The sequence below is a fragment of the Electrona antarctica genome (assembly GCF_951216825.1).
Source record: "Electrona antarctica genome assembly, chromosome: 12".
Classification (NCBI taxonomy): domain Eukaryota; kingdom Metazoa; phylum Chordata; class Actinopteri; order Myctophiformes; family Myctophidae; genus Electrona; species Electrona antarctica.
In genome coordinates, this window is record NC_136793.1 from 40,878,570 (window position 1) to 40,906,388 (window position 27,819).

Consider the following 27,819-nt stretch of genomic DNA (forward strand, 5'->3'; position numbering starts at 1 on the left):
CCTCAAATAGCCTACAATGTGCCTTCAATATTAAAACCCCTAAAATAAAGCAGCTTCATAAACCCCCAAATCTGTTCTTTCAGTCTTTGCATTATGAAGAGGGAAACCCCAGCTATATTCTTAAATATTAGTGTATTGTCCCTATTCACAATGCAGAAAAGATTTAGCTGATCATGGGGTGTATAATGTTTTATACAGTACAAACCCTGAAACCCATTACCTTGTGGTCGAAAGGCAAGTGCTCTACCGACTGCGCTACCTGGACTGTGCTGCCCACACCCGGCATAGATAGACTATATTTCTTGTGAAACAACACAAAGTATTGGTTTTACAGTCCTTTGGAAGGTAGAATTGGCATCTCCTTCGCTTACCTGTCCCAGTTGTAGTCTCAGGTGTATCAGGAGGATAACATTGTTTTCCCTTTGTTTTGCAGATGGGTTCTCAGATTGATCAGAGGGTGCTGTGAGTGTGAGGCTGGTCAGAGGCACAAGAGAGTTTTAGTTTTTTCTGAGTGCAGCACACATCTCAAAATGTATGTGCAGTGACAAGCGAACATTGAGGCTCTTTTGATGCAAAAATAGTCTTTTACCACAACAAAAAACACAGTGACCATCAACACTAAATGCATGTTGCTATAAGTAGACCTATTAGAGGTAACCAATGGTAATTAAGCCGATCGAAGGCACAGAGTGCCATCAATCAGCCCATTACTGTTGAGGCCTAAGGGCCTGCAAGAAAATTAACACTATACAGGTTGGTATAGTGATATATTATTACAATCTATTATTACAATTGAGAAGAGCACAGCTTTGTCCGCGTTTCTGTTGGCCATAGACTGTATGCGCAGTATGCAGAAGTGTCGTTTACGCCTGTGCTTTGTGGCCGTGATACGTCACTGCCTTTACCTCTGCACTTTGTGTGCGCACAGTAATTTGCGCACACAAGTTGGTTGGCCAAGTCATAGATCGTGTCATATGCGGACTGTGGAGTATGCGGAAGTGCCGTTTACGCCTGTGCTTTGTGGCCGTGATATGTCACTGACTTTACCTCTGTGTTTTCAACCCAGATTTGTGGGTGCAGTTTCCCTTTCCGTGATGCGATGGACCGATTACGCCCACACAACACTGCCCAGCACGGAAAAAACATGGTCAGTGGCCAAAGATACATCGCTGTCTGCCTTCGTTCAAATGCACGGTTTGTGTGGGTCTCACTCAGATCACAATGCCACATAGACGTGAAGCTTCTAGTATACCAGTAAGACGCTCTGAGGGTACCTCACCTAAAGAGGTAATGTAATTAGTAAGGCCAGGTGGGGACAGTTAGGGCCCAGGAAGGGCCGGGCCTTAATTTTCGGGCCTGTTGAGAAATAAAAATGTCACCAGCTGCCGGGCGCGGCCAGAGCCATCTAATAGAAGAGTTACGATATAGAGGGGACAGATACTGAGCGCTCGAGCGCTGTTCATGCAGCCTGAACTGAGACAAGCTGGAGTTGGAAATACATGGTTTTCAACGAGGGCGGCGCAAATAATAGCAATTTCAGGCATGTGTGCAACATGACAACTGTTTTAAAGTATTGTACAGTAACAACTAAAGTCTCTAAAATGTTATGTTGTACTATTACTACAAAACAATCTAATTTAAGATCATTAAAGCTGGGCTTGCCTGAGTCCAATGCATTTCTGCCTACTTCCAGTCCAGGACTTGTCCCAGTTGGTTGTCCCCATTCTCAATAGAAGTCTATGTAGGAGAGCCGCCATTGGACTGGACCCATCTATAGCTAATATCTAATATAAGGCTCTGGGCGCGGCTGCACTAATAACTTTGGGGCGGGCCCGTCTAGAGTTTGAATGGACATTGGACAGGTATCAGTCAAAAGGGAGACATCGAAGAGGAAGGACGGTGGGGAGGATCAACATATGGAATGTTAGGACAGGTCAGCTCCATATATGGAGATCTAAGGGTTTGAGGTTTGAGGTCAGATGTAGAGTTGCTGGCCGGCTCCATATATGCAGATCTAGGTGATGATCCAGTCTTCTCCATGTATGGCTATCCAGGGTTTGATGAGGTCAGTGTCGTGATCTTCATTATGGAGACAGCCATATATGGAGCGTGTCACGAGGCGTGACGGACTGACAGCCATATATGGTGGCGTGACGGACGGACGGACCTGTTTTGCAGGCTTTCATAGTAATCAACAAGTTATACAACCCATACAGCACACAAATATGGAATTAATCACATCACTCTTAAAGAAGAGATACTCTTATTTAGGCCTACACGTCTGCTATACAACTTTAGAACTTACAAGAACAATACATTACAACAACTTAAAATGTATGTTACCTTTCTAACAGTGTGTTGAACTTTTCATAATATGATGACCTGGATTTGCCTTACCTAAAGAATGTACAGCACATGCAGATAGTACAGGATGTTACGACGTAGCTCTTTTTAAAATCTGTTCCCAATGTAATGCACTCATGAAAATGCTTTTTTCCCCCCACTCAGTCAGCAATCAAGTGCTTTTGGCTTCACACATTGCACATTCCCAGTGCAGTAGTTCTGGCTGAAAATAACCTGTTAATGGAGTCAGCTCTGAATGTCTCATTTGCACCCCTACGCCCCCCTGTGCCACTAATATAAAACTACATCTACAGTATAGAGGGTATGACATCATCGTACCTGGAAGTTATGCGGGAACGCCCACTGAGTGGCAAAAAACTACTTTCTGGCCTTGCCAGCCCATTCATCCAAACAGAAAAGTCCTGTCTGATTGCATTAAACAATGTTTTGCCACTCAGGGGGGCGTGTCCTGATGGGAAAATCATGCCTGTGCTGCGCATACTCTCTATATAAGAAGGTAAGCTAACCCTATAGTGTACTGGATATAAACCCACAACATTTCCAACCTCATTGATCCCCTTTTCCTCTACAGGCAACCACTGCAACACAACTGCTGAAACCTATATTATGTTTTGTAGGATTATTCCCCTGCTTTCCTACAAAAATGATCTGTATCTCAGAAACAAAGACCTATAATAACACTAATACTAATACTACTAATAATAATAGAGACAAATAGTCTCTCAAGCCCCTTTGTGGTTCTTTAGAGATTATCTACTGCTTCTTTAGGTTCAAATTTATTTAGGGATAGAATACAAATTACAAAACAATCTATATAAACAATCTATATTAAAATACAATGTATTTCCTGCCATGAATTCCCAGGAACTTTCTGTGGAATTCCCAGGAACTTTCCTAAGAATGCTCAAAGCTGGAATATCTGCCAAAGGAGCTTCTATGAAGTACTAAATAAAGGGTCTGAATACTTGTGTAAATTACATATTTAAGTCTTTTATTCTTAATAAATTTGCAAAACGTTCTAAAAAATAAATTTCACTGTCATTATGGGGTGTTGTATGTGTAGATTGATGGCATATTTATTTATCAATTTAAAATAAAATATAACACAACCCTGGTGAAAGTAAGGAAAAGTTAAAGCGGTCTGAACACTTCCTGAATCCACTGGCACATATACAGTATGTTCATTATGATTCATTCAGTGAAACAAACAGACAACATGCTGTGTACAACTTCCCTTGAAACTTTGAAAGGTTGAGTTAAATTAAAGGCAGAGTGATTCAGTGCAAAGCAAAGCTTACATTGTAAAATCATACCTCTTGATATACGTGATCCTGTGATCAGAATGGAATTCTGTGTCCAAACATGTCACATTGTACATGTGTAATGTAATAACATTTATAAACCAAAGCTCCTCTAAGCCCAATGTTCCATTTTCTATCCTATTCAGAGCCAGTGATGTTTCTGACAACTGCTGGTTGAATGAAGATACTTCACCATTTATTAAATTCACATAAATATTGTTCAAAGTTTTTACAAGAACAACTTAAAGACCCAATCCTTAATACAAATGTAAACAAAATGGTAGACCCACCATACGTATAAAGCTAACTTAGTCTCTCTTTTTTACTCTAAGGTTGATTGACAGTGCTCTTTCATGTTTTAAGGCCTGATTTGTAATTTATTTTATAAACAGTTTGTGCCATATTATTTGTAAACATTAGGAATAAAAATATCTGTATCTTGAATTGTGATGTGATGGAAAGTTGCAAACAGCTATTTTCCAATTGAGTACTTTACACTGATCCATGATTTGTTCTTTGGGAATTAAGGATTGTGACTTTAAGAATGGGTCATTTCACCATATGGTTCTTCAAAATTACAGATGGATGAATAAAACAAAAACAACAACTCACCGAACAATATAAATATCACTTGATAAACAATGAAAGAATATACAAATCAGAATATCAGATCTATGAATGATTTCACAATAGTTTGGGGTTTCTTTTTGTAATAGAAGATGGAATGCAACTGTAAATCAAGACAACACAAATACTACATGGTTGAAGACAATCATTTCAAAACATCTCCAATTGAATTTTTCTCTTCTCCAACTTTATGTACAGCAATACAAACCTGATATCAAATACAACCAAATTACAACAATATTGTCAATTTACCAAAAGACTTCTTTGTTTTACAGCACAGGCTGACTCAGAATATTTTTTTCATTATCTAAAAATGTGCTTATCTAACCATTTCTTGTGAAAGGGGAGCACAATTAACATTCACACCACCAGCATAGGGATAATGAGCAGATATGGGGAATGATTCTGTAAACATTCGCTTTTAATGTTTGACACTGGGCCTCAGTTATCAAGTTATCATATGATCAGCTTGTTGATAACTATGTTACTATAATTATATTAAATATTCTGTTATTCATCAGTTTGATATATGCCAACACGATGCAACAAGATGCCAACACGGCGGCGGTGGCTCAGGGGTAGAGTGGCTGGATGATAACCGCAAGGTTGCCTGTTCGAACTCGGGCTCCCTAAGGCTTCGTACACACATAAAGAACAACTGTGCTGTGCTCTGCTTGTGTTTCATGGCCGCCCCAATGCTTTTCCAATGGAAGTCACGTGGTTTGACCAAACACTTGTGTTTGATTGCCCCCCTCCCCCGCATCAAACAAAAATGTTTGGTCAAACCATGTGACTTCCATTGGAAAAGCATTGAGGCGGAGCCTCAATGCAGAGCACAGAACATTCGTCCTTTATGTGTGTACGAAGCCCAAGAGTTAGTGTTGAAATTGCCCCTGATGTGCTGTTTGGTGCCTTGCATGGTTTCTTCCGCCATCTGTGTATGAATGTTTGTGTGAATTGATGCATCTATGTAAAGCGCCTTGGATAAAGGCACTATATAAATGCAGCATTTACCATCTACCAGTATGCCAAATAGCGATAATAGCCAATTTGCAAGCTCACGTGTCCAAAGCGTTCTAAGCTTGTGGATCTGCTATTTTTGCAGAATGTTTTCCATCTTTCGCAGAATGTTTGCCTATTATGACATGTCCAGTCTAAGGATGCTATAGGATTCATGTAGTTGAACCTTCAGGAGGTGGGAAATGGGCCCTTGTTCAAGGTCAAGGGTCAAAGTAGTTTAGTTTACTTCAAAATAAGAACAGAAATAGTTTTCTGGGCTATAACGATCTAATGATGTCGGGTAGGGTTAATCATTTTTAAGTCATGGTCATTGTTCAAAATGACTTAAATTCGGTCACAACTTGAAATCCATTAAAGATAAAGAAATGTTTACCATGTTGCCAAGTGAAAGACCATCTCACATGGTCTGTCATTTGGAAACATAATCGTTGACATTGAGAACTCTGAAATGACAAAATCAGGATCACGATTTCTTTTACAAAGTGGATCAATTGTCTGTTTAAATAGTGGCATGTTTTTTTGTGAGTAGAGTTGGGCTAAGATCTTTGATGCAAAAATACTTTGATTGTTGGATGTGATCAAATGTTACATTTTGAAATACATCTTTTTAACTAATCACACATTTCATGTATGTGTACATACATGCATGTATAGTTAAACAAGCAGCATACAATCAGATTGATAAAAGAGGCCCATTGTTTGGTCAGTCCATAGCTGCTAGGAAGAGTCACAATGAGACAGAGAATATGTACTCAGTGAATGTGAGCATTGGTCTGGAGGCTGAAAAAGAGTTGCTCCCCAATCCTACAAACACCGTTCCTCACTTGTCTGTCTAGTGCTTATAGATATGGTTTCCGTTTCACACACACTCTCTCCCTCTCTCTGTCTCCTTCTCTTCTCAGCGACCAGGGGTAAAAATGTAGTCTAAAGCCTGTCTCTCAGCAGCAGCCACATTTGGGTGCCAGAGATCCACCATGAAGACCACTCTGGGGCCGTCCTCTGCAATGCCTGCACAGTGGTAAAAAGATAGAAACAACATTATTCCTAATATTATTTGTTACTGTAGAAGCCCAGCCAGGAGAATGCCACAGAGAGAAGCTGTTTGTTCTGTAATGCACTTTAATGGCGAAGTAAATATGCAAACAAAAAAAGTATTCAACTTGTGGACAATGGTTTCTTCTTGCCTGCGTACAGCCCAAGTCTGGGTGCATCAGTGAGTTTTGTCTGTTTGTTTGAAAGCTGACAGAGCCATTACAGTTACTTTTGTTCATCATCTCTGCTAGGTGCATTCACCACGTCTGTGTGAGTGAGCGCATTCCCTGTGTGTTTGTGTCTGTCCGCAGCTAATCTCACAAAGTACTAAACTGATCTGCATCATGTCTTGTGCATGCTGGCAGCAGCCTCAATTCCCGAATATTTGTCAACTATTCATATCAATATAGAAAAAGGCTGATGCACACCTCAAAAGGTTGGTGACAGCCTGTGCGTAGGACAAAAGTGCATATAATATAAGGGTATCTTTGAAAAACAACGGAAACTTAAAAAAGAAAATCTCTTTTTTAATTCAAACCGGTTTTTGCAAGTTTCCGACTTTACGACAGTGTGCAGGTCCTTTTCTTTGTTTTTCAAAGATACCCTTTTAAACAATGTCATATAAAAATAGGATTTATTTTATTGATACACACCAATAAACGAATGCTTACATGTTTCAGCTAAGAGCCTTCATGAGAGCAACAACTATGTCATATTTGTGAATTAATAATTGCAGAGAAATCACCCCATCAGGCCATGGGATACATGTTGTGTCTCTTAACCCTTAGAAGATGAAAGACGCCAATTGGCGTCTTCATCAGAATTCCGTAAATGATCAATGACGCCAATTGGCGTCTTCACAGTTTTTGATGAATCTAAACATATTAATATGCTCCGAAGCGCTGTTTAAATTCCTGAGCTTATATTCCAACTACATTACCCAGAAAACCCGTGTCACGTGACACACGTGTACGTGTTGCCATTGGAAGCTGGTCCCACCCCCTGTAAACAGTGGGGGCAGAGGGAGTCTTCATAGTTTTCATTGTTTTGCCTGTTTGCCGTCTCGCCCGAGCGATTTTCTAGCAGAAAAAGTTGAAAGCAGTACTATTTATTTGAGCGAGTTTTGTGGTAGTAGTATTGATCCATACGCGTCCCAGTCGCCTTCTCCAGGCGGAGTAGCCCTGGTCCAGTGCTTACAGCGAGACTCGCTGCTCCCTCCCTCCTTTTTTCATTGTCTCCCCATCGTCGTCCGATGAGCTATACCGGGAAACCATTGAAGAAGACGATCAACCCGGAATGTTTTGAGGTAATCTTATTGTAGAAAATGCCCTTCTATAGTGATCAGAAATCATAAGATGATCGCTACAAATAGATGCTTGGATAATTACTACTACTAGTCAGATCATGACGCCAGAATGACTCACCACGATGGCCCCCAGCCATTAGCCAGCACCGAAGGTGCTGGCTAATGGTGTTGGTCGGTGCATTGGTGCTGGCTAAGGGCTGGAGGGGGGGGTTGGTGTCGATCGGTTGGTTGGTGCAGTACAAATGTATCGTAGCAGGCATGCACGCATGGCAGTACAAGTATTTTATATTGTAGCGTGCCTTATAGGCGATCTGATCTTTAGAGTAATGTTCGCTCCTTTTATTTACTGTCTACAAAGACGGAGAACAAACATGCATCGTTTACTGAAGCAACGCGTGGTTATGATGACGTTGCTACAAGGATCGGAGGGGGGACGGGGAGTGAAGCTAACAGTAGCGTATTATATAAGATCTGTATGACGTTTCATTGACGTCTGAGCTTGCATGATAATTGCATTCATTGTATATTGTATACAATCATGATTGTACATTGTTTAGTGTGTCTCCGTGTGATGATGATGATGACGATGATGTCAGATAGCCTACGTCCCCCCCCCCCCCCCCCCCCCCCCCCCAACTGGCTATTGGCCGGGCTGACTACAGCTAAATGTTTATTTTTATATATTTAGAACTGGCATCGGAGGAGGAGGATGATGATGATGATGATGATGATGATGAAGACGAAGAGTCAAGACTGCGATGGAGTTCTCCGACACTGAACCGGATGCATTCATTCATTTCAGTTGTTGTTTTTTTTTAAATTTAGCCTACACACACACACACCGTCAAGAACAACTGGAATGCAGTGGTTTGGGGACACTGGGGAGTTTGGGGACAACTGTTTTGTATGTAGGCCTATTTATTTTCTGTAATATTTATTATAATTGTATTATGTTAGTAGTCATAAAAAATAAAAGACAAGCTTTTACAATGAGTTAGACCTGTCATGGCTATTTTGTTCACTAGTCTGAGGTTTATGGTTTGACTAAGCGAGTTTCAACTGTGATTTACTCTGTAACGGTAGATGGTAAGAACCCAATTTTTGAGTGGTGTAAACCACTCCTACAACTGGCTTTTGTGTGCATAAAAAAATGACCATGGTTGCTATGTTCAAAATAATTTCTGACGTAATTAAATCACACCCGGGTGAACTGGATGACCGTAGCAACCGTGGTCATTTTCTCTGCGCAAAAAAAGCCAGTTGTGAAATCACATCCAGGTGTGATTTCATTACGTCAGACATTACGTCAGACCACAGCTGATCATGCTATATAAAACCTTACACCACTCAGTTCACACAGGTGTGATTTTTTTGTTATAATACAGTATACATTCAAGTCTATATTTTGATACATATCATGGGCACAAAGTCATATCAAAACAATGTCCTTGGATGAGTTTTTTATCAAAACTGTTTCTTCACAACAGGTTTTTGAGATACATGCATGAATAGACACGGTACTGGTAAGACTATGTAAACATGGTATATATCAAAATGTGCGTTAGAATGTCTAATTTTACCCCAAAAAAGAATTGAGTTTATATGATGTTCCATTTCAGAGCTAGGGGGACTTTTAGCTGGATAGGTCAGATTGATCATGACTGACCATGCTATTTATAGATGGCAAAATATCTACAGTGGTACATGTGAGAAACTTTTTATTTTATTTTAATTGAACTAGACAACTCACCCTTTAAAATGAGATATTGCATGGCTATGTACGCCCAGCAGACAAAAAGTTATTTAGAAAATAAAACTTCAACCGGTCATAACTTTTTTTGTTGTCCTAGAAACACTACCCAGTGTAAATGCAGGCTCTTTTAAATGGCTTCCAACACCACAACTAAACATTTTATCAACTCAGTTCATTTTTTTCCTGGAAGCAGACAAGCCAAGCTTTCTCTGAAGGTCTTTCGTTGTCACACATTCACAACAGAGAATTTTCAATAAATCATTCAAAAACGCCATTCTGCCATAGAGAAGTCTAAAAACTATATAGAAATCCATGAAACTCTCAAAGAGTTAAGGTTGTAGATCAGAACGAGCCAGCCCAAAGCCTGTCCCTCCAGCTTATGTGGTCTGTATACTACTAACTAGCCAATAATAGAGACACTGCTGTCCCTCCGTCTTAAGGGATGTACCAGTACTAGCCAATCGCAGACATGGAAAGAATTCCAGCACTGCCAATACCACTTGTGCTCTAATGCCAGAGTTCCTGGTTTGATTCCTGCATGTCATTTCCCTACATAACATTGAATGACTGACATAACAATGAATTCTGTTGAGCTTCGTGCAGACGTTGTGCATACATATTGCAATAGTTGGCTATAACAATGTAACGTCATGTCATCTTTGAACAAGCAGTGTTGAGACAAGCTCGGAATATTATATCTGACCCCTTGCATGTGTTGTACAGAGAGTACGAGCTAATGCCATCCGGTAGGAGGTATAGAACTCCACGTTATGTGTATAACAGATTTAAACACTCTTTTGTTCCCCTGTCAATCAAAATGCTCAATCAGAGATCGCCGAATGCACTTTACTGACTGAAAGCACTTTATTGACTAGTTGCACTTTATCAAGGGAATGTGTGCAATATCTCTGTTCTGTGTATGTTGGGTGTTTCATGGTGTTTTTCTTTTTTCGTATGTGAACGTGTCTGTTATTTGTATGCAGCTGTGACTCCAAGACAAATTTCTCCCAAGGGAGACAAATAAAGACAACCTTGAACCTTGAACCTTGTTTGTCATAGTGATGACAACATGCCACACTACTTTTCAATGTATTCACTGTCCAGATTTGTCCACTATAAAAGCATGCAAAAAGGCAAGCATGAAAAGGGTGAAGGATGAAGACAGGCACAGGATCTGTGGGGTCCTCTCTGGGTATTACTAAATTAGTGGATATTGTGTATATGTATATGATGTCCTGCTGATGGATATAATAGCCTGGGATTATAGCAATAAGAAATAAAGAGACAGTATATCTTGCAGTTTGTAGATTGGCCATTTTTGGGATGCAACACTGTTGTACGATAGAGTTATAAAGAATACTGTCTACTGTCCAGAGTAACAAACAAGCCACAACTATCACATTATTCTATGAAATCCTCCTCCGCTCCACAGGTACTGTTATAGCCTGGTGAGGTAACTCTGCTAACTTTAGAATGACCAAAAGTACCTCGGCTCTGGTGCTTTCCAAGCATATTTAAGAACTATAGGGATGGGCATAACCAGTTACCAAAACGTGTTAACGATTAATAACGAATACAAATATGCTATTTAGAATGGATCAATAGCTGTGACTACCTCAGGATCACTAGTTAACACCCACCAGGACTGGATTTTTGCTCGTTAAACTGCTACAAGAATCCGGTATAATCCGTAATATAATATCGTTTTTGGTGAGTCAGTGATTGGAGACCATCCACCTCACCTCAACTTTAAAAGGTTCTTTACTTTTCCCTGTGTTTGTAAAGCAGGACCATGGACAGCGATCATACAGCAGTTGCAGCTTTGTAAAGTGGCGACTGCCTCCAGGGATCACTTCCATTTTGGGTTGGCTCTCACTTGTCACCCCCATCCCAAAACATTTTCAATGGATCAGCACGAGTCAGGCAGATCATATATTTCTGATTCAACAAAGCAAGTATAGCTGAAAGGCTACAAGTTGGCATGCCTGCTATGGCCTGTCTAGTCTGGTTGCACCATAATGATGTAATGACAGTCCTGTGCATTTTCATACATTTGCACAAGCCCAAAACAATGTCATCACATGACAAGACATAGATTTGTGCTCTATTATAATTTATAAGCACACCTTACTAGGTTCAGTTTAGTTTCATTTGATTTGGTTTAATTTAGTTAAACAGAGGCACGCTCAGGTGGCGCAGTGGTAAAGTTCCTGCCCACCACCACGGAGATTGTGGGTTCGAATCCACCATGGTGCATCTGGCTTTATCGGGCGCCTATGCAAACACAATTGGCTCATGTTCAGGGGAGTGAAACCGGGCAGGGAGGCAGTGCACGCTTAATGGAAGTGCAGGCTTTAGGTGTTGCAGCACAGGGCACCAACCTTGGGGGGGCACCAAACGGCAGGGAGAAAGTGAAAGAAAATTCAACAATCACTGCAAAACAGTGTCGAAATTGAGAAGCAAAGGCGGCTGAAAGAGCGTTAAAACGGTGAAACATGCCACTGAAGCGACTATCCTTGCTCTAAAGGGGAAGGTTGTGTGCACGCAGGCGCATGGGTGACGGCAGACTGCTGGGCGAGCGCTGGTGCTTTGGCATGGGGGGTGTGACGGACTGACAGCCATATATGGTGGCGTGACTGACGGAACGACAGACAGGTTTTGCAGGTTTTCATAGTAATCTGCAACCTATGGTATATATGGTAATCTATTTTTTGGATAATTGAACATTTTAATTAAACATTCATGGCCACCATCTTTTCAGTTAGATATGGATGATCTCTGTGTCAAATATAAATTTTCCTTGATGCAGAATTTGAATTAGGAACTTTAGAATTTCTGAGAAGCTTCCTTCTATCTCACAAGCCTCATATTACCTCCTGTTCTATGTCCTTTGGGCTGAAGACAGTTTCAACAGGGCATGTGTAATCTCAGGAAACACAGCCCATACAACCCACACAGTCTTTTTCCCATGGCTTGACAGTGTCACAACCCATAGTCAGCAGCACCATAGGGGCAGCAGTGGCTCAGGAGGTAGAGTGGACGGAAGTGGTTCGATCCTGGGCTCCCCCAAAAGTGTCAAAGTCTCCTTGAGCAAGACACTGAACCCCTAATGAGGTTCAGTGCAGAACCATGCAGGTTCTTGCATGGTTTCCCCCGCCATCAGTGAAGGAATGTGTGTGTGTGTGTGTGTGTGTGTGTGTGTGTGTGTGTGTGTGTGTGTGTGTGTGTGTGTGTGTGTGTGTGTGTGTGTGTGTGTGTGTGTGTGTGTGTGTGTGTGTGTGTGTATGTGTGTGTGTGTGTGTGTGTGTGTGTGAATGTAGCACAATCTCTGTGAAGCGCTTTGGATAAAGGCGCTATATAAATGCATGCCCCATTTACCATAGTCAGTACAGTACCAGTCAGTACCATAGACATAGAGTCAGCACCATAGTCAGCACCATAGTCAGCACCATAGCGTCAGCACCATAGGCAATTTCCGATACTTAGCAGCCCATGAAATTGCAGCAGGACTAGGGCCTGAGAAAGCACGCAAACTACCAGTGTTCCATGCATTGACGGGTTGTGACACTGTGTCAAGCTTGATGGCCATGGGAAAAAGACTGTGTGGGCTGTATGGGCTGTGTTTCCTGAGCTTACACATGCCCTGTTGAAAGTGTCTTCAGCCCCAAATGACATACCACAGGAGGAAATTTCACAGCAGTGGTGTCACCAGTGTGCCCTGGTTGTGCTTTAACATCCACTCTGTATACGTTCTGTATCGGTTTATTTTTCAAACACAGTTCTTATATGAAGCAACCTAAAATCGCCCTATGGAGATTTCAATGCAAATAAAAAAATACATGAACCTGTGTGTTGGTGCCCTCTACTGAAAGTGACGTCAGACTTCGGTGCTCTATAGCTCTATTTTCTTGCAATAGAGCACCGAAGTCCTGACGTCACTGCCCTCTACTACCAGCAGAGGGCAGTGAGCTCAAAGGTTCCTGTATGTTTTTATAAGCATTGTACTCTCCATAGGGGGATTTTAGATCGCCTCATATAAGAACTGTGTTTGAAAAATAAACCGATCACCCCGGCCTTTTCACTCATATGGATATGAAGCATCGACTGAAGGTGGAAATGTACAAATATACCCAAAGAGTAACAAAATAAGCGTTAGAAACGAGCCAAACAACCCAGAGACTACATTTCCGGGTAGGCTGCTTCTGCCCGCAGCCCGTCGCACAACAGAAACTGAACGTTAATTATGTTTATTTTTATTTTATTGATATATAATGTATCGTGGTTAGTACGAGTCGAGTCACCACCAGCTGAGCTTACGTCAACGAGGAATCTCAGGAACGCAATATGTTGACAGCTGGGCGTGACGTATATGCTCAGCGACATTGCATTCATATGTAGTTTCAAGGCTTTTGCGGTCACATTAATTCCATTTTCTCTAGAAACTGGCTGTATCAAATATGAATGGACATCATTAACGACGCACAGCCACTCCCCTGACAGAAACGCTGAGGTGGTCGGTTTATTTTTCAAACACAGTTCTTATATGAAGCGACCTAAAATCGCCGTTTGGGGATCTCAATGCAAATAAACAAATACATGAACCTGGCGATTGACGACCTCTACTGAAAGTGACGTCAGACTTCGGAGCTCTATTATCATTTTGATTTTGGCCATAGGCTGCCATCTTGAAAGATTCAGTATTCAGTTATGAGGTAGAAGGAAGCTTCTGGCCAATTCCAAAGTTCAACAATTAAATTCTGCATAATAAAAAAATACTGATTTGACACCTAGATCACACATAACAGACAATCATACAAGTGACAGTTTCTATCTTGAAAAATGGTGGTCACCTTGAATATTCAATGACAATTTTCAATTATCCAAAAGACATTTTTAGCAATGTATGTTAAATGAGTCTGAAGAAATCCATCACTCACAAGAAAACAGTTGTTGCTGGTGGCCATTTTGAAAAATGGCTGCCATGGCGCATGTTGAAAATTCATGATGGCTCTCCACAACCAATTCTTTTTGGAATGCCTTTGGCTATAAGTGTACCAAATTTTATCACAAACTGAACGATTGTGTTGGTTATCTGCTGCTATTGAACACATATTCTGTAATGCACTTTAAATCATTTAACAACATATACAGACAATGAAATAACAATAAAATATAAATAACCGTCCACAATTACTTTTTAAATTATTCTCACCCTCATGGAAAGCCCTGTGGAGGAAGGAGTCATCAAAGAGAAGACAACTGCCTACAGACCAGCACTGTGGTTCTCCTCCAACCACCAGCTCACAGGCATTGGGCACTTTAAGACCTAGGCGGAGGAAGAAAATGAGGAGAAAAAAAGGTCTTCAATGTTTCAATAGAAATAAATAAGCCATTATTTGCAGGCAACTGTTTCAATTTTATTTATTTATGGCATGAAGGCAACATCATGGGTTATTATGAGAGTAATACGTTATAATTATATTTCTGAGGATAGTGATCAGTGTTTTTGAAATGTTGCCTGATAAATTCTTACTTTTTTCCACAACATACTTTTATGATAAAACTCCTCTTGACATATAACATTGTAGTATATGCTAATCAAAATATCCCTGTGGGGGAAAATGCCTTATGCAATATTCAATATCACTATTTTAATGGCATCCTGGCTCAGGTGCATGTATGAAACACTGATCAACAAAAAAAAGACAGATGAAACCTTCAAGACAGTTCATTCCTTTACCGAGGTGGCAGCGCAGCCTGACGTTGGTTGGCCCATAGTGCTCAGTGATCAAAGCCCCGGGTGTCAGCACAGAGAAGCAAGCATTTCCAAACACGTTGTTGGCGATGAACGTGCGCAGCTGGCCCAGCACTCTCCAAGTCCGGGGACACCGTCTAGCATTGAGTGCCAGCGGAGTGCCTTGGTTGACCAAATAGTAGGTCCACCACTGCCCTTGAGGAGTGTTGTTGGCTTTCCATCCGGGAGGGAGAGACGAGGCCCCCCGCCCAGGAAGGTGGTGGTAAATGTTCTCAAACTCGGCCAGGAGAGCGGGAAAACTTCGCTCCAGCAACTCTACGTCATGTTTCTGCGCATCCCGTGAGAAGAAAGGGGCTGAGGGCAGGTCAGGCAGGAAGAACACCTCTGGCCGCTGGATGGTCGGGCGGCTGGTGAGATATCGACTTTGGTCACGGACCCCTTTATGCACCCTTCCCATACCCGACCAGGTGTATCGTTTGGCGTAATCCTGCAGGCTGTGGTACAGCCTCTGGTTCAGACCCTCCCCAGTGCTGGTGCAACGGAAGCACTCTGAGGATTGGCAGTAGGCGAACCCATTCTGCTCCTCCGCCGTTGATGCCTGCCTCCCTTTAGCCCTCCCACCTCCCTCTGATGTGATTAACTCACCACCTCCCACACGACTGGACTCTGTGCTGTAGCGCCCATGCAAGGGACTGGATCTGTGCTCGCGGCCCACCCTGTAACAATACCACACAAAGAGGAGCAGCAGACACATAGCGGTGCCAAAGGCACTGGACTCACACTCCCTCATAGATTGCATCCCCCCGGCCACCATCTCCCTCACCCTCTCCAGTGACCACTCCATTTTGGCTCTTCTCTAGACCGTCGAGTCGGATGGAGGGATTAAAAAAAAACAAAAACAAAAACAAGACAAAAAAGTGCTGATGAAGGATCAGTTAACAGGCCAGTCTGGATTCTGAGTGAGAGGCCTTAAACACATGCACGATGTTCAGTTGAACCTGATCTCCGGCAGCGCTTATCGGTCCCCCCTGCAGTAAACAGCTTGACGTGACGTGATGTGACACTGTGACAGTCTCCAGTATTAACATTTCAGCACTCAGGGATGAGGGAAGGTTCTCCCCGCTGGTATGGTGTCTGGCTGTGCTGCTCCCTCTCATGTACTGTACATTTAGACCAATGAAGACAGACACCACACCTCAGGGTATCTGTGGTCTGAAGGAGAGAGAGGGAGAGAGAGGTTGAGAGATAGAGAGAGAGAGAGAGTAAGAAGAGAATGGGGGTGGGAGGGGGGGGGGGTGATGGGCACAATTGCAATTAACAACATACAATGTGTGTAGGCTGCAGAATTGTCATGTTAGCTTGTGTTTGTGTTAGCAGCAGTATGCCGAATGAGATAAGCTGATTGCACAATACATTACATAATTTCTGAATTCTGACACTACAACAACTCAACCGAAAATATCCCCTCCCTAGTGAACTCTAAAAACACCTGCTGGAATGGAACTCAAACCCACACTGCACTTTTCCTGCACACACATTTTTGAAAGAAATTCAGCTTTCCTCGTACCCCTGGCCTGCGCTGAGCTGTACAAAACCATGAGTCACCCACGGGCTGCTGCATTTAACATACAGGCTAAATGTAGGTCTACCGTCCGTCTACACACGCGTGCACCCACGCGCGTGCGCATACACGCACGCCGAATTATGTAAACGTAAACAGTGAGTTGATATCCACCCACATATGATGTGCTTTCACAGCAGCCTGCTCAGCGGAGAGCGGATTGCATAAACGGGTCCTCGGGGGCTCTGGCGCGGCGAACTGCATGGCTATGTGTAGCTAATCAATCTACCAAATATATGTAAATTAACATATGATTGTATTATAATGACAAAGCATGAGGAGATATGCAATGCGTCAACATTGTGTGCAAAAGAACTCCACACTGCTCTGGTCTCTGATCTCACCAAAAATGGTCAACCCTGCTGCTCGAACATCTGACAAATCACGGCCTGCTCGGACAGCTAATATTACACAGCCGCTTTCATTTTGACATGAAACGCCTATAACCGCTTGTAAAAAATAATAATAATACTAACAGTTCTTTTTGGCAAGCGACAACCTCGCCTCGCGCGATGGAGGTCTATAAATTAGGTGAGACGCCCCCACACCCCTCCTCTACAGAACAGTTCGGTGACGTTGGATATTACCATTACGAGGCACAAACAAACCCATCTGAAACACCCATCTCATCTCTTGACTATTATAATGATCCCTCTGTATAGGTGTCCCCTTGCGCCTCATTTGTAGCCTACTTCGTAGTACTACGGTGTCGCTTTCCAACCATAGAGTTCATGTTTAATGATCCAACAAGCACTGACAGTGATTTACTATGGAAAGTCAAATGGATCACACAATATAGTCTCATTTTCCTCGGCCTATGGATTATTATCAACGGAACGCCTGGGTGGTCACCAACGTTTATAACGGCCGTTATAATTGTCGTTCGATTGAGTAAAGAAAAAAAGGGGAAAGAAAAAAAACGAAGCTCTGAAGAACCCAACTGTTTACCATGATGCAATGGGGTGATGCGCTGCAGTCACCAGGCCAACATGTCACATCATAAACATCATCCCACAGATGATGATTCTATTCAATTCTAAAACAACTGACTATAGCTATGTCATGATCAAAACTGTGTCTCAGTCAAAGTAGCTAAACATCTCGCATTGGAAGGGCCTGCCATTGTTTCGTCTTTGTCTCTAAACTAAATGCTTCATTGTCGTTCTAGTCTACTATAGTTGCGCGCCGATGTCGTGCGCCGAAAATCGACGATCTCCAAGCTGTTTTCGGCGCGCGACAATGGCATGCAATGCAACCGCAAGTAGCCTAAGTATAACACACAGGCTTTAAATGATAAATAACATTGTTGTTGCATCCATACCTACTCGGCATTGGTTACTGTATCCAGTGGAGGAGATGCGTACTAGGCGCACATACAGGTGTTTCTCCTGGGCGCTGCGCACCACTGCAGTGCAAAAGGTTGACGGACATCAGTCGCGAATAGCACATCCTATGAAATATTTCCAAAACACACAATAGAAGCCTAGGCTATCCTAAATTAGATTGACGCATGTCTTATTCTATACAAAAAAATACGTAAAATGTTTAACCAACGGCTTAAAACATCTTATAAGTATAGAAAAGAAGCTTCCAGTCGGTAGCTTAAAGAATATTGTTGTAAATATAGCCGCACCAAGCGAAGCAGCCTGCTTCCGTATGGCTGCCAATGGCTCAACGAGCTATTGGTGACTCGCCCATCGACTGTTGTTTGGCTTTACTAAATACTACATTTCCCAACATGCAACGCGACGACGCACATATAAGCAGCAGCGGCCACTCGGCATTTTTTTTCTGTAGTGAGGTCGTGATAATATTATAGTAGTAGTAAGTAACCGAAAATAAAATTATTACAAAAAAACTAAAATAACAACAAATCTGAACTCTATACTGTGTTTTACGCACAGCCTTTTGAACATAGGCCTACACAGGCAGGCCTGTGTGTGTATTGTGTAATACTGTATTCAAAATATAATCGAATCATGTGGTAGGAGATGGAGATGAGGAGATATTCGCACGTAACAGGTTCCTGCTTGGGGAAGTGTGCATCTAGATAAGCTATTTATTTGGAAAAACATGTGGCAGCCAAAACCAAACATACGATACCTTGATGCCGGTAGGCAAATTAGGCAACAAGAGATCGAGATGAGATAATGCTGTTACTAGACAATGCTTCTCTCTCTGGCCCAGGCCAGGATCGAGCAGCATGTGCGTTCTTCGAACTAAAAGACACTCGTGCCAGTGCCATGGTGTGGGCGGGGCACTTATAAATTAGATTAACACATACCCGGATCATAATTACCAGATATTAGGCTACACGTACCTGACGTGGCACATTTCATTCTCACAAGATAAGCCAGTTGGGATATCTGAGGTAGACATGATGACCATTATCAACTGTGCCTGCTGCCATCGTTGATGGCTTTCGAAAATATTCCTCTTGTAAACTTCAGAGAAGCCTGGCAAGGGGTGGAGTTAGACCGTTTCAGTGTCTCAATATTGAGAACGGGGCCACCAGCAGTTCAGAGACAGACAGACTTATAGGCGCTGGGTAACCTGGGTTGGCAGACTGCAGTAACTTAATTATTACTTTAGCCATGGCGAGATCACAGGCAAAAGTATGTGGAATGTTCCTTTTTATTTTACTCTGCATAGCTGCAATAATTGCGTGTATTTGTGTACTTGTAAATGTACCGTGTTCGAAGAACACTTTCAAAGGAGCAGCAGTGGCAGCAGACTCTGCAACATGTTCAAATATTGGACGGTAAGTTGGCATGTTTGTAGGCTACCTCTTCTTGGCTATATGCTACATTATTTCATGTATTGTTTGTTCATGTTTGGCGGTCGGTTTTTACATTTTTACATTTGTCTTTACTTGTCAATATCCATTTTGATTACATATTTATGCTGAAATAATTGTTTTGAACCTGACTTATACTTGAGCTAATGCGCACTGTGCGCAAAAGGTTTTTCCATATATTTTATATAATCTAGCTAGCCTACTTTAAAGTTTAACAAGACTTTAACTAGTGTAGATCACAATGATCCGTCGTGTCCGACTCCTCTCCGATCATACTTTCCGCTCTGTGATGTCATTTCATTACAGCACGCAAATTGCGCAACTAATATTGTATACAAATTGGTTTGTCCGATGTTTGTACGCTCAAATAGGCTACGCCTATAATGTGACGCAGACACCGAGGCTTAGGCACAGACATGTGAAAAAAGTTCCTGTTCTCGCCCAGATTTGTTGATAGCTTGAATTGGAAAACTATACTTGGAATCTTCCATATAGGCCTAAATATATGTTCTCATCTAACCAATAAAGTGAGGGGGGTTTCATTTAAAATGTATTCAATTCTTAATTTCTTCAATTCAATTCATTGTGTGAAATGTAGCCCATGAGACAAAGGCTGTAGAACAATATATGTTGAAGAAGCCAAATCAAAGTCAACATAATGTTGACTCTGATTTGGCTTCAATATTAATAAGAAAATATGTATACACAATTCATTTGATAATTATTCTAGCTGAATTTTATATACATAATACACGATTTAGTCATTCTAAAGTCACACGACTTAATAACTCGAAAAGAAAAAATACCATTATTGCATTAAAAGTAGGGTAATCAATAAACAAAAAAAACTGGTCAAACATTGGCCATTTGTCAAACAATATAAGAAAGGCTACAACTGCATATATGTGAGCTTGTAGATCTGATCATATTTTCACAATATTTATTTGTGGAACCGAGTTAAACAAAATGTAGGCACAATGCCAATAAAGCCCTTTGAATTGAATTGTGTGTGTGTGTGTGTGTGTGGGGGGGTTCAAATATGATTATTTTGGGGGGTATTAATGGTTGAGAACCATTGTGTTAAGACCCCACCTGGCTCTGATAAATATTTGTATTTTGACCTCTGTGTTTGTGTTATGGCTCGACTGTTATCAATGAAGAAAATTCCTGTAAATGTTTTGTTTTTAACAAAGCTGTTTTTTATTGTATTATTTATTTTCTTTATGTATTAAGTTAATTTCCCCTGTGGTCTTATTTAGGGATATCCTTCAAAAAGGTGGTTCAGCAGTAGATGGCGCCATTGCTGCATTGCTGTGCACTTCGATTATCAACCCACAGAGTATGGGTCTTGGAGGCGGATCCATATTCACCGTGATGGATCGCAATGGTAATGCATATATTAGAATATCATTCAATTCATATTGTGCCAGTACTAGTATAATATATTATTTTTTTAACCTTTTTAGCCATAAAACAGTTACTAGACATCATGTGCCTTTACATGTTTACCTTAAAGGTGAAGTGAGGATCATCAACTCAAGAGAGACCGTCCCTAAGAGATTCAAAGCCAACCTGTTGAATGGGTGTTCAGACTCCTTAGTAGGTAGTACTGGTCTCTTACCAATATAATATTACACACACACACACACACACACACACACACACACACACACACACACACACACACACACACACACACACACACACACACACACACAGTGGTGTCATGGTGATTTTTTTTTACTGGTACCACAGAACGTCACGCACACACGTCAGTTGAATTCGGCACGGTACTTGACACGGTGTGAAGATGGGGGGGGGGGGGGGGGGGGGGGGGTCGGGGGCAGTAAACCTAGACCACTGGGTACTTGGTGCGTCTTGGAAAGTCTGGTGACGCGAGGTTGGTGCGTCTTCTCTTGAATCTAGGGGGACGCGTTCTAGCGTGCACGCACTGCACTGTCCCGTTCCGTCCACAGACACACACACACACACACACACACACACACACACACACACACACACACACACACACACACACACACACACACACACAACACAAGTGTTGTTTCTGTCCTTTAGCTGCCCTTGTTCATGTCTGGTTGTATACACTGAGTCTAGGGCCCCCCAGTAGGGCCATGTACTGTAAATGTTCTGAGCTAAGACCACACACAGTGGAATGCTACGCCTCAGATGGCTATATCTATCTTGTGACGTATACTTTTACACCTTGTCTGTCTGTCTGTCTGTCTGTCTGTCTGTCTGTCTGTCTGTCTGCATTCCTTGTCCCATCCATCCACCCATGATCTGTCTGCAACTAATTTATTCATTTACTCACTCACTCACTCACTCAGCCACCCACCCACCCATTCATTCATTAGATTCACCCATTAATTAATTTGAGCATTCATTCAATGAATCATTCATTCATTCATTCATTCATTCATTCTCAGGTAGCCAATGGATTGGGGTCCCAGGGGAGCTCCGAGGATATGAGCGGGCACATGTGCTTTATGGAAGACTACCGTGGGCTAGCCTCTTTCAGCCTACCATTAAACTAGCTAGAGATGGTTTCCCTATACCTGAATTCCAAGGACGTTTTATCAAATTTGTTGATGACAAGACTCTGCCGCTACGGTAAGTATTACAACGACACAGTATTTATTGTAGTGATCGTTAACACCGGGGACCCACATACTGCTGATGTTAATTTCTAGTTTTATAATTAGCGACTGACATTAATACAATTACCTACCTAGTTTAAAAGTCTACAGGGTTGGAGTTAACAAGCACTCATCTATTGGAAAAAAATATATAGTATAATAAAGGAGTATTTCTGTAACGTCCATTTTAACTGTACATGGGGACGGTAGTGCAAGTCTGTAAGATGTCAATACGTGTTTGAACCAAATGCCAAAAGGAAAAATCCTAGCAATCTGGCAATTGAACTGATGTTGATTCTGATCACATTGCATATTATTGTCTTCTAGGAAGTTGTTTTCAGATGAGAATGGAAAGATGCTAAAGGCTGGTGACACTGTGAAATTTCCAAAGCTGGCTGATACACTGGAAGTCATTGCTAACCAAGGGGCAAATGCATTTTTCACTGGAAAAATAGCAGAGGATTTAGTCCGTGACATACAGGAAGCAGGTAATTCCTGATGGCTTTCATATTGTTCACTACTCCAAACCATATAATATCTTGACCAACCTGACAGATGATCTACAATTGAATACATCAATAATTCAGCCTATAAAGCAAAACAGTGATCAATCTGAGCCTCTGTGACGCACAGCCCGGGTGCATTGGCCACACTGATTATCTGGAGCTGAGATGCATTGACCTGTATAACCTTTTGTCTCGTACTTCTTGCCCTCCCAGGAGGCAGCCTCAGCATGGGGGACCTGGCATCATATAATGTTACAGTGACTGATCCATTGACCATCCCCCTGGGAGACTACCAGATGTATGTGCCCCCACCGCCTGCAGGTGGCGTCATCCTAAGTGTCATCCTCAACATCATGAAAGGTTCAAATACGATGCCTATCCGCTGGTTGTTTTCAGTTTTGTATAAAATCAGTATCTGTGTACAAAACATACAATAACCGATAAATTATGATTTAAATTGATTAAAGTCTGACCCACATTTACCAGCTGCAACAATAAGGTGATAAACACATGAATTGTGTTGTGTTCAATAATTATTTGCAGGATACAGTCCCAATTCAATGTCAATGGAGGGTGAGCAAAGGACTTTGACCTACCATCGCTATGTTGAAGCTTTCAAATATGCAAACAGCCTAAGGAAGTACATCCGTGATCCACAATTCAGCTCTGGCGCAGTAAGTCCCACAACACAGACACAAACAAACATTATGTAAGTTTAGTGTTATCCGAGGATATTTTATTCCCCTGCAGTCAAACCGGATAACACACTAGAATTAGGAGATTTTAAAGTAAAGTGTCACCAATGTTGTTTTAACCGCCCCCCTTCTCATTTCAGCTTTTCTCAAAGGCAAAGAGTTTCACCGAGCAGAGCTTTGCTGATCGCATCAGGTCACTGATCAGCAGTGACGAGAGCCATGATCCCCAGTATTATAACATCACACCCCATGGAGACAGCATGGGGACCACGCATGTGTCTGTGCTGGCTGAGGATGGATCTGCTGTCTCTGCCACAAGCAGCATCAATTACATGTGAATATTGGCCCATTAAATAATATATACGAATACGACACGTGTGTGTGTGTGTGTGTGTGTGTGTGTGTGTGTGTGTGGGTGTGTGTGTGTCATTGCGGAATACTTTGGTGGCTGGTGGATTGTAGGAAGATTCCAAGTGTGCTGGGCTTATATTGGCTACTTTGATACGCTGTTATGTCTGCTATGCAATAGAATCAAGTGTGTCAAATGTATTTTCACTCACAGATTTGGCTCAAAGGTATTCTCTCCGCGCACCGGTGTCATCCTCAACAATCAGCTGTCAGATTTCTGTGGAAAAGCAGATCACATTGTTGCCGGTAATCTGATGAACATATTTTTCCATCATTCTGAATGATTGTGACATTTTATGTGCCTGTGATTCATGCTGTAACTGCTTATTTCTATCTAATCTGTCAAGTATTTACATCAACAGCCTAGGAGGAGTGTACCAGCTCAGTGGCCTTGTGGTTAGAGTGTCCGCCCTGAGACTGGGAGGTTGGGGTTCAATCCCCGGCCGGGTCATACCAAAGACTCTAAAAATGGGACCCAGTGCCTCCCTGCTTGACACTCAGCATCAAGGGTTAAGGGCTAAGTCCCTGCGACATACTAGCGTCATGTCCAGGGGGTGTACTTGTACATCAAGCTGCCTCACGCTACAGAAACAGGAGATAGGCTCCTGCCCTATGGGCCTCATGGCTCGGCAAGGCTACTTACCTAGGAGGAGTACAGTAGTTGTAAGGGGTGAAAGAAGCATACAGGTATTAATTTACAAGTGCTACGGGCAAAGATGGAGTCTGAAGAGGTGGGTTTTCAGACTATGCCAGAAGTTTGGGAGAGTGTCTGCAGTTCTGATTGCAATGGGAAGTGCAGTGCATAGTTTTGGAGCCAGAATAGAATTGGGACGTGTGGAGAGCTGTCCCGGTGTTTTTAGTAAAGGTACAGCTTCCCTGCGTTGGGTTTATGAACATTAAGCCTTGGGATGCACTGTACAACTAGCCTATTGACTGATGAGCAGCTGCAATTAATAGATGGGGATGATCAAATGCCTTGCTCAAGAACACCTTGATGGCAGCTGTGTCATTCACGTCCCTATCTGGTTGAGTGATTCAAACCAAGAACCTTAAAATCAACAATTAATTTCTTAAGCCTTTTAGTGCGATTCCTTCTGTCCTCATACAAATAATCTTTGCATAGCTCTCTGCTTTTCACATTCAGTGAATGTGTTGATACTGTTATTGTACTGGTCAGTCATGGATTTTCTGTGATCTTACTTTAGGAGAGCGGCCTCCCTCCTCCATGTCTCCTGCGCTGTTGCAATCTGAATATACTACGTTGGTGATAGGGGCTTCAGGTGGCAGCATGATCACGACTGGCATGGCCTCGGTAGGTGTCCATGACAATCACACTGAATTCTTTTAACAAAACATAATTCAAATATAAGTACAACTCCCCATTGCAATGAGCCAACGCAATCCTTACAATTCTCTTCTCTACATGTGTTACACACATCTGTTAACGTTCATCATTTCAAACAATATATTGTAATATGTTCCTGGTAACATTTCTTCACTTCAGGTTAATCTCTCTGCCTCTCTTCCTCTAGACGCTAATGAATCACATCTGGTTCGGAAAGACTCTTGAGGAGTCTATTGCTGTCCCTATTGTTTTCGTAGACTCTCGAAATGAACTGAAGTTTGAGCCCAATTTTGACAAGGTACAACACTGCACTCATTCATTCAATAAGGCCCTGACACTGAAAGCATCACTGACGCATCACATGAGTCCACCTGTTCACATCGTCTATTTAATTTTAAAACATACGCTGCAATACAAGTTTTACATAAAGAGGTTACCTTTCTGTGTTGCTCCAACTCATTTTGGATGGTCTGTGCCAAAGTTAGACGCTCCAAAACAGAACCGTCTTCTGAAAGATGCATCAAACGCATCTGCTTGCCGCCTCCACTATGGCTACAACCGTGTTTACGGTGTTTTGGTACTGTGTCAGGGCCTATAAGTTAACACATTGCATCTATACAGTTTCAACAATGTGAGTTTAAAATAAAACAATTAACATGTAACTGGCATCTTTCTCTGTCCCAAAGTCTGTGATAAAGGCACTCAACGCCTTAGGACACACACAGACAAATGCAACGTACTTCTACAATGTAGTTAATGCTGTGGAGAAAGAAGGTGGTTGCATCCATGCTGTGTCAGATGCCAGGAAACTAGGACAAGCAGCTGGTTACTGAGAGGAAGAGCCTCTGACAGTAGACGTTTAAGAGAGACTGATATGTACAGGTACAGTAACTGGAAGGTCACAGGTACAATACCTGCAACATACAATACCTTCAAGATGTGTCAAAGCTTAGTCTGTCAGATGTGTTTCCAATGGAGAATCCGGATTTGTAAGTTGCCTTTGAAAAAGGTGTCGGATAAAAGTCCTAAAATGTGAAAATGTAATCAGTTGCAAATTAGTCAAGCCTATGGCTAGGTTGCTTCTGAGCAGAAAGGTAAATCATTCCAAAAGATATTTTTCAACTCCTTCAGAACTTTGCAAAAATCCGAAACGGGTAACTTGGATTGATTTAAATACTTTATTAGTCAAAGATGTAAACAACATGGGAGTACAGTAACACTTTGGCTAAAAGGATAACACAAATGAGCCCTGGGGATCTGTTCCCATTGTGGTCCTATGTATTCAATTGAGAGCATAAAATATTAATCCAGTAATACATGTCATAAAAAAATACACAGCTATATTTACAGAGGAGGAAAAAAAGGAAAAACTGCCATCTTCCACCAGAAAATGACAGTTTCCTCTGCTCAGATTGTACAGGGCTGACTCAGGAAGTCTCTGGAGCATTCAGAGATTGTGGAAGAGATCCGAGTAGCGATGGAGTATTCTATAAATGAAGCATTTATGCTTCAGCCTCAAAGTGTCACTAAGCCACACCTTTGTTCACTGTTATTATTGTTGCATGACACGTCGCAAGATACTTGGTGGCTGAACATTGTTATGTTATTATTATGTTACAGAATATCAAATGTATTGTAATCCATTTGAGACTTTTAGATATATATCTATCTATCTAACTATAAATGCACCACATCTCTGTCTGTCTGTCTGTCTGTACGTACGTATGTACGTCTGTAATCCACGTAACTCGAGAATCGTTCGCCCCACCGACTTCAAATTCGACACACATGTTCCACACCCCCACAGGGGCCCGGTGTCGAGTCGGTCGGACCCACGGTTGTCAAGAACCGCCACAAAAGGCCTCTGCCCGGGCTCTGGACAGGGCCCCTGCCCAGGGTCCATATATGGAGCTGGCCTGACATCACAACACTCCATATTTGGGCATGCCTGGCACAGAACTCCATATATATAGGAATAAAGGGACAGATACAGAAATCTCCTTATATGGCCATAAAAGGGACACAGACAGATGGGTGGAACGGGTACTCTGACACGGGTACAACGGGTATTGCATAGCCGGGTGGGGCATGGATCTCCAACTTTGCTCTACAGCCGGGCACCGGTCTAGTTTTTTATAAATGGCAGAATGTTGTTTTTGTGTGCTTTATTGGTCTTTGGACAAGATGAGTCCTGTACCAGGAGGGTACGATTACGTACAGTATGCACTTCAATGCATCATATATTTTTGTAATATATATTTGACATTCTAAATTGTGTTATTTTTAGTATTCTACAATTAAATATACAATCTTTCAACTTGCATAATTGTAAATGACTGCTATTTTTGAACTGCATGGAATGAAAACACCCACATAGATGAATGTGATGAATCTGCATGCAATATTATGCGAACATATTCCTTCGAGTCATAAATCACCTTGTAATGTGTCATATCTTTTTTTTTATTATATATAATTCACTTAAACATTACATTCCTAACTCCAAAACACTGTTGGAGAGCAATGTCACCAGAGAAATGTTTTTACAGATAGCTATAGTCAGTCTATTAAAACCACAGCCATTTGAACCGGTTATGTCTGAATGGATGAATTCTTGGTATGTACAATA

The 27,819-nt window shown here is 41.9% G+C and overlaps 2 protein-coding genes across 3 annotated transcripts; one reads left to right on the plus strand and one right to left on the minus strand.

Moving 5' to 3' along the window:
• Positions 1–5,165: 5,165 nt before the first annotated feature.
• Positions 5,166–18,422, minus strand: asphd2 (aspartate beta-hydroxylase domain containing 2). 2 transcript variants are annotated; one of them, XM_079515550.1, is made up of 4 exons: positions 18,105–18,422; positions 15,144–16,370; positions 14,616–14,729; positions 5,166–6,320 (listed from the first exon to the last, which is right to left on the minus strand). In XM_079515550.1, exons 2-4 carry the CDS (start codon positions 16,000–16,002, stop codon positions 6,211–6,213), a joined length of 1,083 nt encoding a protein of 360 aa, XP_079371676.1. In that variant the 5' UTR covers positions 16,003–16,370; positions 18,105–18,422; the 3' UTR covers positions 5,166–6,210. The 2 variants fall into 2 exon arrangements, with proteins under 2 accessions (XP_079371676.1, XP_079371675.1); XM_079515549.1 differs by having other exon boundaries at positions 18,101–18,422.
• On the plus strand, positions 17,292–26,852 carry ggt5a (gamma-glutamyltransferase 5a; the record flags this gene model as incomplete). Its single annotated transcript, XM_079516979.1, has 13 exons — positions 17,292–17,349; positions 19,432–19,540; positions 20,836–20,963; positions 21,093–21,179; positions 22,027–22,210; positions 22,564–22,724; positions 22,956–23,102; positions 23,286–23,416; positions 23,578–23,771; positions 24,000–24,091; positions 25,051–25,157; positions 25,378–25,488; positions 25,877–26,852. The coding sequence occupies 13 exons, from the start codon at positions 17,292–17,294 to the stop codon at positions 26,021–26,023; spliced, it is 1,656 nt and encodes a 551-aa protein (XP_079373105.1). The 3' UTR covers positions 26,024–26,852.
• Between the last annotated feature and the right edge of the window lie 967 nt (positions 26,853–27,819).